The sequence below is a fragment of the Rhagoletis pomonella genome, unplaced genomic scaffold (assembly GCF_013731165.1).
Source record: "Rhagoletis pomonella isolate Grant_MI unplaced genomic scaffold, Rhpom_1.0 Rhpom_scaffold_01898, whole genome shotgun sequence".
Classification (NCBI taxonomy): domain Eukaryota; kingdom Metazoa; phylum Arthropoda; class Insecta; order Diptera; family Tephritidae; genus Rhagoletis; species Rhagoletis pomonella.
Window position 1 is genome coordinate 1 of NW_023460452.1, and position 10,427 is coordinate 10,427.

The window sequence follows — 10,427 nt, forward strand, 5'->3', positions numbered from 1 at the left end:
TAACTATGAGCAAATTTTGTTCAAACCATCGGCATATTGAAACTCGGGGCTATTCTCATACTCGCACATATCCAAAGCGATCTCACAGCTCTCTTTCACGACGCGTTGATCATCCTCCGCATAACGGTTTAATATAGCAATACATTCCTCTGTAGCGATTGCACCTAAAGCCTCAGCACACTCATGACGTACCATTTCATTCTCGTTTTGATCTTCTAAGTTGTTTTTAAGGTATGGAATACTACATGGCTCCTGTATTTGGCCTAATACAAATGCTACCTCATGTCGAAATAACGCCGAGGAATCTTTCAAGCCCTCGGCAATGGCTAAAACACTTTCAGTGGTTCGCAGGTTACGAAGACTGAACATAGCGCGATAACGTTCAAATAAACTCTTCTTTGGATTTAAGTAAATTGCTTTCAATTCATTTACTGTTTTCATGCCAGCCGCTGGAGGTGAGGGATCAACTGATGCATAGGGATTGTTATCATCTACTTGTTGACCACTTTGTATCCAGCGCACACGATCGAGCGCAATTGAACATGTCTCTGCGACTTCCACTATAGGATCCTCTTTGTACTGTTCTAATATCGGTATGACATCAGGTACACCGATGGCGCCAAGTGCTTCACCGGCTTCGTGGCGAACCATTGGCTCCTGCGTCGTATCAGCAAGAACTTTTGTCAAGACATTTATAGCTTTCCTGTCCTGCATTTGTCCCAGACAGTAGGCCAATTCGTGCTTTAGCAATGCTGAGTCATCCGCGAAACCCCGGCTGATTTCTTCAATAGCTTCGGCGCCACCAAGATTCTTCAATGTAAATAAAGCACGAAAACGCTCCTTAAGTGGTCTGTCTTTACTATTCAAAACAGCTCCTATGGACTTTATTTGTTCCTGGGTAACCATTTTTACTCTGATTAATATAAAACTATTAGTGAAATATTAATTTTTATTACAAAAAAATAAATATCAATGAACGTGCTGGACGATGTTTACGTTTTTAGAACCTAAATGACATTTCCCAATGCGGCACTAGAGATGGGAAAAACATCGATGTTGACATCGATGTATCGATGTTTTGAAAAAACCAAACACATCGATCTTTTACTCTTCAACATCAATTTTTAAACTTTCTTACCGTCTCTAAGTCTAGGTTCAGACAGAGAAACTTTTGTCGCAGCAGCTCGTTACTTGTGGGAGAGGAAGTGGCGAGGAAGGGGAAGGGCACTAACTAATTCTAGTTGGCCGTTCACGGCTGACAACAACAATTGTGTACAAAAGAATTTCTCTGTGTGAACGCGAAGTGCAACACCAAAACATAAATTGCTGGAAATAGTAACAAAAGTTTCTCTGTGTGAACCTAATCTAACTATTCTGCACTGGTAACAAAAATTTTTAACCGGTCTGTCATTTTTTAAACCCTTTTCGCATTCTGTGTACTCCTGTAACCGGTAAATTTTATTGCTCGCTCATAAGCTGGTAACAAAGTTTTGCCCCGTGAAATATGCAATACCAGAACTGTCGCAAATCTCCATAGCTGAATTACCAAGGCCGATATAATACATTCGTTTCACCATTCTGAATTGCAGAATATTTTTACTGCATTTCCAACGTACATGTGTGCTCGTCGTTTGTGGGGCGGTTCATGAGCATGTTCGCCAAACATCAAAAACATGTTGATTTTCAGTGAGCATGCTTTGTTATTTTCTTTTGTTAACTGTGATAAATCGTTTGTTCGTCGTGTGGTCATCCCTAAAACTAGCGTTAGCACTTCATTATTATAATTATTTTTATATTGCAATCGATTTTTATATTTTTAACGTTTGTTCGTTTGCCACACAGTAATAATTAATTTTTAAATTTTTACTTTACGTTAAACATCTCGTTTGATATACATATTGCGTGAATATGTGTATGATATTTGTGGAAAAAGAGACTCAATAAAAATATATGACAAAAAATTTGTTTTTATGGGTTTTTTCCATACATAGTCCATAATATATATTTTTTTAATGTATATTTGATTTTCTTTTATTTCCTATATTTTCTTTTGATTATTAATATTTTGATAGAAATTATCAAATATCGGGAACGGTTTAGTTATTCGTAGAACGATTTGTGGAGTTGACAGAGTCATATGAAGCGTTGCTTCCCTACATACAAGTATAATATAAATAAATTTAAGTAACACATAGATAAAAAAACACGTTAGGCAAAAGCTCGCGCACATGTTCGTCTTGGGTGGCCAGTGTAACGTGCAAAATGGACTTGTAAGTGCAACCCTGTTTTCATTCAGCAGTGCTACCAACCTAAAACTCTGTTGAATTTTTCAAATCCATTTTTTGGGGCAATTTTAACGATGAAATAAAAGCGTTGTAATAGGCACGTACCTCAAGGCATTTTGTAAAGCCTATGTATTTAGCACGGAAATGGATTTGTCCTTGCAAATTTAATATAAATTAAACGTTATTTTTTGGAATTCTTAAAAAATACCGACGCATTCAAACTTCGACGATGACACCACTCTTGAAAATGCAACACTGAGTAGGCATTGTGGTCAACATCTATTCGCTGAAAAGAAACGAGTAAAAAGCTACACGAATGCGCGGCGTTACGTTGTGAAGTGGAAAATTAATTTCGTGAAATTTACATGTTTTTGTGTATAATTGATAGAAAATTTTATCAAAAAAAGTGAAAACGATACATAAAAGTTGCGTAGACAATTAAGATATATTAAAAGTTCTAAGTAATTTTTGCAAAAACATTGTGGAAAAAAAGCGCTCCGGAATCGGAAAATTCGTCGTTTGCGTCGTGAATCACATACTCTGAATATAATAGAAAGCGAAAAGTGTATCTTTTTACAAGTATAGAATATTGTGTATTGAATTTAATATAAGAATTTGTTAAACAATACAAATTAGAACAATGTCTGAGGTTGAGAATATTAGTGAAATCCAGCAGAATACTGTACCAGTCGAACAGACCCTAGCAGAGGTAGAGACAGCGAGTACTCCAGTGTCGGCCGAGACAGAGACGCTAGCTGCGACTGAAAAGCAAGTGGTCAACAACAGCATTGAAGCTGAATCTGGTGCCGGCGATGCGGATGCGGGCACGAGTGCTGCGGAGGAGACCAAAGCGGCGGAATCTTCACCAAAAGTGGAAAGCACAAAGAAGACACCCGTAAGTATGGCAGCCATTTGGTGCATTTTCCCTTCTGAATGTACATATTTGTATGCGGTGCTTTCTGCTCACGAGTTAACAAGCGGGGGGATTGATAATTAACGCTGTAATGCGATAAAATCTCACCTAGCATGTATACTGCGCAAAGTTCTATACAGGGGCGAATCATCTGGAAAATTGGTTTCACAATTGTGAATAATCTGAACTTTTTCAGTACATGCAAATATATGTATGTATGGCCAAAAACATGCCAATATATTTTTCTTCGTGGCATAAAAAGCGCGCGTTTTTACCCCGCTAATTAAAAATTTTCCATACAAATACATGTTTATATTTGAGGCAATGTCTTGTGTTGCCACTTCCTTCGGCGTCGTGCTCTGCTGGGGCACATGGAGCTCATTAGTTTATGCAGTAGCAGCGTAGTCTTGGCTTTTTTGCATACTATTTATTTTTATTTCAATATGTTTTTTTATATTCCTGCTGCAATTTTCTCTACCGCACGTTGCGCGCGGTGTCGTAAAAGTTTCACGGTAGTTGATTTGTTCCATTTTCGATTTGTGTATATCGCTGTTTGCACTCGCTACATTGATCACTCGTCGCAATTGGCGTCGTGTTGAAACAGTGCGCTGTGGCTCGCTGCTTGCGCGAACGTTTTATGTATTTGTTGTGTTTTTGAGGTTTGCTGTACTTGATGACTATTTGTTCTCTCTCTTTTAGATTTGCGCGCGCTACAAATTTTGTTCGGCAGTAATTGCTTTTGCAAAGTTGTCCACACTCTTCTGTTGAATATATCGCACACCGTCTTCAAAAGAGTCACAACTCAAAATAATAAGTTTGTCAGAAAATGCGAAAAACTATTTCTTAGCACATGATAATCACACGAGCAAGAGCGGCTTTACCGTAGTTGTTTTTTAAACAAATTATAAAAAAATTTGCTTCAGCTTTTGCTGAAAGGTAAATAAAAGCCTAGCGTACATTTTTAGCACATAATCTCAAAAATGCCAAATTTTGAGTTGTGACTCTTTTGAAGACGATATGTACATAACGTCGTTTAAAGTACGAAACCGCGTATCGTCATTTTGCTCACACAGGCTCAATCCTTATATATTCGTTCTGAAATATCCTATCCAGAAATGCGATTGCTTTATGAAAAAAGACCCCCCTTTTGAAATATTTGCACAGCTGATTTTTTTTAGGAATTAAATTACTCCCAATTACAGATTACAAGGAATTGTAATTAGGAATAGGAATCAATTCCTTCAGTCCACAGCAAAGGAATCGATCATATTATATGAGTGTTTTTATTCACAACAAAATAATTTATTCAACTTCACTTACGCGGTTTTGCATTATCTAGATACGCGGTTCTGCATTTTGTTGATACGCGGTCTTGTACTTTAAACTACGATATGTATGTTTGTATGCATGCATGCGAATATGTTTAAAATGTTTTGTTTGTTTCGCTACCTTTTGTTCTTTCCACGCGACCCTTCTAAAGCAAAATGTCAAATATGTACCTATAAAGGCAAATTGTTGTTAGTGATATATCTTATCTTTAGATTACGCATGTAGGTTTTGTTTGTTTTATTTTTGTCTTTCTCTGGCACAATGTTATACCAAGTTATGTGCCGGCACATCCCAGGTCGTAAATGTTTTATTTTATTTTTTTTTTTTTCAATGGTCTTTTCAGACTATTTCTAACAACTTGTTTGCATTTGATAAGATGAAACGTCACACATATATGTGATTTATTTTGCTTTGTTATATGTGCATCTGTACATACCTACGAAATTGTTGGCTTTTAATCAATAAAATGTGAGCATAACTATTTTCTCATTATTCATAGGTAAAACGCACTCCTTCAAAGCGAATGTCATTCATAGAACGAGCACAAAAGGAAAGCGAGGAACTTGTTAAGAATATGGGTGGCAGTTTGGAGTTGGAGGGTGGACGACGAACCCGCTCAAGCGCACGTGGTACACCAACACGAGCTACAGCTGTTTCAACTCCGCCACCCACCAAAAAGGCACGTACTTCGCCGGCTACTGCCAGCAGCACTCCATCTCGAGTTCGTGGTCGTGGTCGAAAAATAGACATATCAGAAGATTTAGAAGAGGCTAAAGGGTCAGCCGATATATCCTCGGCTAATACGCCTGAGAAGTCTAAAACGCCCAATAAGAAGCAAGTAAGTAAAGAAACTATATTTCAAAACAAAACAAATATTAATATTGAAAGTGATACTAACACATAATCATTTTTAGGAAGCTTCAGAAAAATCCAATGACAAAGAGGAAAATGTGTCCGAACCAACTGTTGAATCTACTCCTGCCGAGGACGCGGAAAAAGCCACCGATGATAAAAAAGAAGAAACCAAGGCATCTGTATCAAATGAGGAGAAGTCGGAAGATAAAACAGATACTAAAGCTGAACTAGAATCTATTTCCGAAGAAAAACTGAGCGATGATCAACCAGCCAGTAAAGAAGCTGAAAAATCGGCACCAGTATCCCAGAAGGATAAAGAAACACCAATGGAAACAGATGATTCTTTGCCTGCGGATGAACCAATAGAGACGGCGTCCAGCGCCCCCGAGCCAACACCAGAAGAAGAACCGAAAGTTGAAAGTGTAACAGAGGGAACTGCAGAACCAGCCACCGAAGAATCAGCTCCAGTAACGGTGCCAAAACAACTTACTCCTGAACCAATGGAAGTCGATTCAAATTCAAAGAGTAGTGATGTCGAGCTAATTGAAACTGTGCCACCAGTTGCAGTTGAAAATTCAACTGAAGTTTCGGCACCGATCAACGTAGCAATAAAAACTGTTGCGCCGATTACTGAAATTCAATCAGTTCAGGAAACGAACATTGTTGAGATAAATCTCTCAGATTCGGAATCCGATACCAAGACCAACAATGTAGACAACAAGGAAGACGCTAAATTGGAAGAAGCAGTCCAAGCGCCGACTGCTAGTGATATGGGCAATGCAGAATCAAACGCAAATGCGTTAAATACAGCAAATGAAATCGAAACTAACGCAAAAGCTGAAGTGACTATTGAAGTCCCTGTCGCCGTCGATCCCGCCGCTACAGAAAGCGGGGTCAATAATACCAATAATGATGATATTGCTAAACCACAAAATGATTTATGTAAATGATTTTTTATAAAATTGAATTGAATTATTAGTTAACTCTCGCCCTATTTTGTTACCACAGGTGTACCAAAAGTCGTATCGCCATCGATAAATAATGCAAATAATGATGGAACTGTAACAACGATTTTGTAAATGCGACATAAATCAACGTCTATTGCTATTGCTACAATAGTCAACAGTTATAATGCCACGTCGTGCAACAACAAATGCAGTTAAAACAACCTCAATATGGACACAAATTCAACAAAATTTAAAATTGTAACTGGAAGGATTATCCAGAGAAGTAAGAAGTTGCCTGGTTGGCAAGCCATTTTTATGCACGAATGTCTACCACACAACCCGCCTGAAATATTTAAATTTAATAGACGTTTAGTTTTATTTCTATTTCTATTTTCATTTTATTTTTTAGATCTTTTCTCTATTTTTCATGGCAAATATTCAATTAACCAAATTGAAGGCCCTTCAACGGATTAGAGTTAATACGTAGTATGTATGTCACGCTACACATTTTATTTTTTTTTCTAATTGGACAACAGAAAACAAAAAAAAAATGTATAATAATATATTATATATATGATTATATGCAAAGCTAAACAATACAACTATTTTAGATGATAATGACCATGCAAAACAATAAACAAAAAACCTAAACAATCATTTATTGTTTTTATTGCAAATTCTACTAAATAATGCAGTACGTTTTATATAAAAAAAAGAAAAATAATCAGTAAAAAAGAAAGAAACTACAAATGTAACAATTGACAGATGTGCGTGTGTGTGTGTGGGAAATTTTATATAATTAAAATTTACTGCAAAAAATTGAATTTCAACATAAATAAAATATAAGTAATGCTGTATATTAAAGCGATTAAATATCAAGAGCAATAATATAATAAAATTAGACTAACATTAATTATAAAATTAAATTTTGGAGACAAAGATATTAAAAATATTCGAAAACTTAAAAAAAAAGAATGTATGCACTCGCCATAAAGCCATTGTTTTAAAATTTTTCCAGTAGTCTTAAACAGAATTTCTAAAGAAAAAAAATATTGCCTGCTTTCCATTTAACAGTTTAGGTTTTACACGGCAAAACCTGGCCGGTTTAGGTTAGAATTGCATTTCTGAAAATAGGGGTTTTGAATTAAAATCACTGAATTTGCAGCAAAAAAACTATCAAATATTTATTTTTGTTTTTTTTTTCAAATTGCTCGTTTAATAATATAACGATGTATTTCAAAATTTCAATTTTGTGGAAAATCGCAATCAAAGTTTTATCAATTCACACAGTGGGTACACATATCTTCGTCATATTTGGGAAGTTAACAGATAACAATAATTTTGATTTACATCTCTATATTATTAAACGAGCGATATATCTAAATGTGCTTAGTTTTTTTTTTTTACAGGAAGCAGTAAAGCGGACATTTTTCGACCTGCCAGCGGGTCGAACGGAAAATGACCTAACTTATTTTCAGTTACATATTTTCGAATGCTTCACCTACATATATAAGTGCTACATTATTTCCGAATTAAGTTTCCACAAAAAAAAAGCAGAAAATATTTCGTTCGATTCAATATGCATTATTAAAGGAATATTATATTACTCCATGCACCGGTACACATTTGTTTTGGTCCCTTCTTCTTTTGCATGCTTTCATAATTGTATGCGTATTAAGATTCTCAATAAATATTTATCAGCAGCGCATAATGTTTTTTTTTCTAAACATTGTATGTGTATAAGCATTAGTCTAATAATGTATGTAGAGTGTAATTAAAAGTAAAGAAACACCACTAAAATATCAATAACAAATTTCGTTGTCTTATATGGGATTTGGCGTTCTCACTTTTTCCAGAAATATGTCTTGTGTTACTTAACGGTATCAACAGCAACAAAACAAAAATATAAATATTAGTCTAGCTGTAAACAAAACCTATCATTTAAGATATCTGTACAATTTAATTATACGTATACACTATATATACATTTCTTTCTTTTGTAAATAAAGAATTTAAATATACAAAAGAGACAAAAAAAGAACAACTATGAGCGGTTAAAATTTTTTGATCGTTTGGCGTGTGCGTACATATTTTGCATTGACCATTTAATAGAGTAAAGCGCAAACATTGAATGGAATACATTTAATGCTCCAGTCAAGAGAGACGAAGTTTGGCAGCAATAAAATAATAATACGCCAAAAACTGAAACTTCATTCGACAACCTTCTACACCCCAGATACGAATACATATGTACTGGTTCAAAGATTGTTAGCAAATAAGCGAGGAAACGCTGGCAGGTACATATACACATCATCAATGCCAAAGGTCCTACTTGATAAATTTTAGATTTATAAAAGAAAAAAATTAGAAAGTCGCATAAGAAAAACCTTAAAAGGCTGTTCCGATGCCGCTTATAAATGTTCATAAACTGGTAAAGTGTATCCAGCGACAGGCAAATAATGACATCAGCTAGTGTTCGTGCAGTGGTTGAAATTCAAGCGATATAATTATGGTAAGTTGGGTCCAAGTGAACTGAACACACAACATAGCTGGTCCTTATATCATAATCTTCAATTTTTTTTTCCTTTGTCTGTTTATCATCTTTACACTTTCTCTATACTTGCCTTTATACTTTTTTTATCTACATACATATTCTACTTCGCCCTTAGCCTTATATTATATTAATTAATACACCCTTATTCTAACAAAGTCACAAAAGTCGCCGCATCACTATTGTGATTTTTAATGCTTACTTTCACAAAATTTTGTTTGGTTACGTTAAGTTTCGGATGCTCAATTATAAACAACATCCATTTAACCGAATTTTTAAGTGAGAGCCGTAAGTTACGTTAAGTTGCCATAATCAGACCATAAGAAAGTCTCAATTCGAAGGGTGTTTTTTTTTGTATAAAAAAATAAATTTTGATCAATTTGATAAATTTTTTCAGCCCCTCTTCGGTAAGCCTCTCAGAATGGCTTCACTTTAAAGAGGGTCTACCTTAATTATCTTCTGGGAATAATGTGATCGCTTACCCTTTCTTTTTCTTGTTTAAAGTCGATAAGTGAACGGATATACAAATCTTCCGGTTTGTAAAATGTGTATTTTAGTATGTTTATTGTATTTCTATATAATTTACAAAGATTTAAATTTAGTTATTTTTCTCCGCTGCATATTTATAATGTAGTTCTTTGCAATCATCTTCCGATATTTTAATCCAACCATCCTCTTTCAAATGGTACACACGAACGATACCACCAGAATAAGCATCCCTGAATGTGGCATGGTAAATCGCACGGCGACCTAAATCGTATGCCTCTTCATCTTCCAGCTCATACTTATAACCAGAATCAAGAACACCGTATGCAAATATCGAACCACTTCCAACGGAAAATACATTACCCGGTGAACGCGATCCTTCCGAATCGACATAGTAGAGACCGGCACCTTTATCATCATAACCGGCCAACATCATGCCCATGCTCAACCCCATTCCTTTGTATTCGTGTGCAATGTTCGCCATGATTTTGCTTGCCGCAGCAACCGAGATGTGTTTTTTATTTCGCAACTCATGCAAACGACACTCCTTCGAAAGTACGCGATCCCAATAAACACAATCGGCAGCACCGCCAGCTAATGTACCCAGCAAATATTTATTAATTTCTACAATCTTTTTCATTTCCTGTGAACCAATAAATTGGCCGCCTGTTGCGCGAGAATCGACTGCCAAAATAACACCGCCCTTGTATTTGAATCCCAAGGTAGTGGTACCGTGGTCATAATCAATTTTTATGCCAGTTTTGGCACCTGCAGCATGCATTGCTTTAATATCGACAGGCTGTGAGGGCGAAAAACAAAAAAGTGCAAAATTAAGTTATCCATAATTCAATATCAACTCCTCGGATACTCACGCCTTTAGACGGTGGTGCTAAAAGACAATAGGGATTACTAAGGTTATATGCCTGTTCCATCAAACCCAACGAATTATTGTTTGTTTGCATATATGGAGCGTTTGCAACGCCAGCAATTTCAGCTAAAGCCATTATTATTAAGGTTAAAATAAATTCCTTTTTTCAGCAGATGACAAGCACAATTTGACC

General features: G+C 35.8%; 3 protein-coding genes across 4 annotated transcripts; 1 reads left to right on the top strand and 2 right to left on the bottom strand.

The window, feature by feature from the left end:
* Nucleotides 1-3: 3 nt before the first annotated feature.
* Nucleotides 4-1,078, bottom strand: LOC118752839 (deoxyhypusine hydroxylase-like). The gene has a single exon (XM_036487694.1). It carries the CDS (start codon nt 904-906, stop codon nt 4-6), a length of 903 nt encoding a protein of 300 aa, XP_036343587.1. The 5' UTR covers nt 907-1,078.
* A 1,478-nt stretch (nt 1,079-2,556) lies between these two features.
* On the top strand, nt 2,557-8,223 carry LOC118752842 (neurofilament heavy polypeptide-like). Of its 2 annotated transcripts, XR_004994754.1 has the most exons (5): nt 2,557-3,180; nt 5,027-5,365; nt 5,442-6,324; nt 6,391-6,612; nt 6,739-8,223. XR_004994754.1 is itself a non-coding variant. In XM_036487699.1 (4 exons), exons 1-4 carry the CDS (start codon nt 2,926-2,928, stop codon nt 6,459-6,461), a joined length of 1,548 nt encoding a protein of 515 aa, XP_036343592.1. In that variant the 5' UTR covers nt 2,557-2,925; the 3' UTR covers nt 6,462-6,732. The 2 variants fall into 2 exon arrangements, 1 of the variants encoding a protein (XP_036343592.1); XM_036487699.1 differs by lacking the exon at nt 6,739-8,223 and having other exon boundaries at nt 6,391-6,732.
* Nucleotides 8,224-9,410: 1,187 nt separating this feature from the next.
* On the bottom strand, nt 9,411-10,427 carry LOC118752844 (proteasome subunit beta type-5-like). Its single transcript, XM_036487700.1, has 2 exons — nt 10,239-10,427; nt 9,411-10,165 (listed from the first exon to the last, which is right to left on the bottom strand). The coding sequence occupies exons 1-2, from the start codon at nt 10,368-10,370 to the stop codon at nt 9,479-9,481; spliced, it is 819 nt and encodes a 272-aa protein (XP_036343593.1). The 5' UTR covers nt 10,371-10,427; the 3' UTR covers nt 9,411-9,478.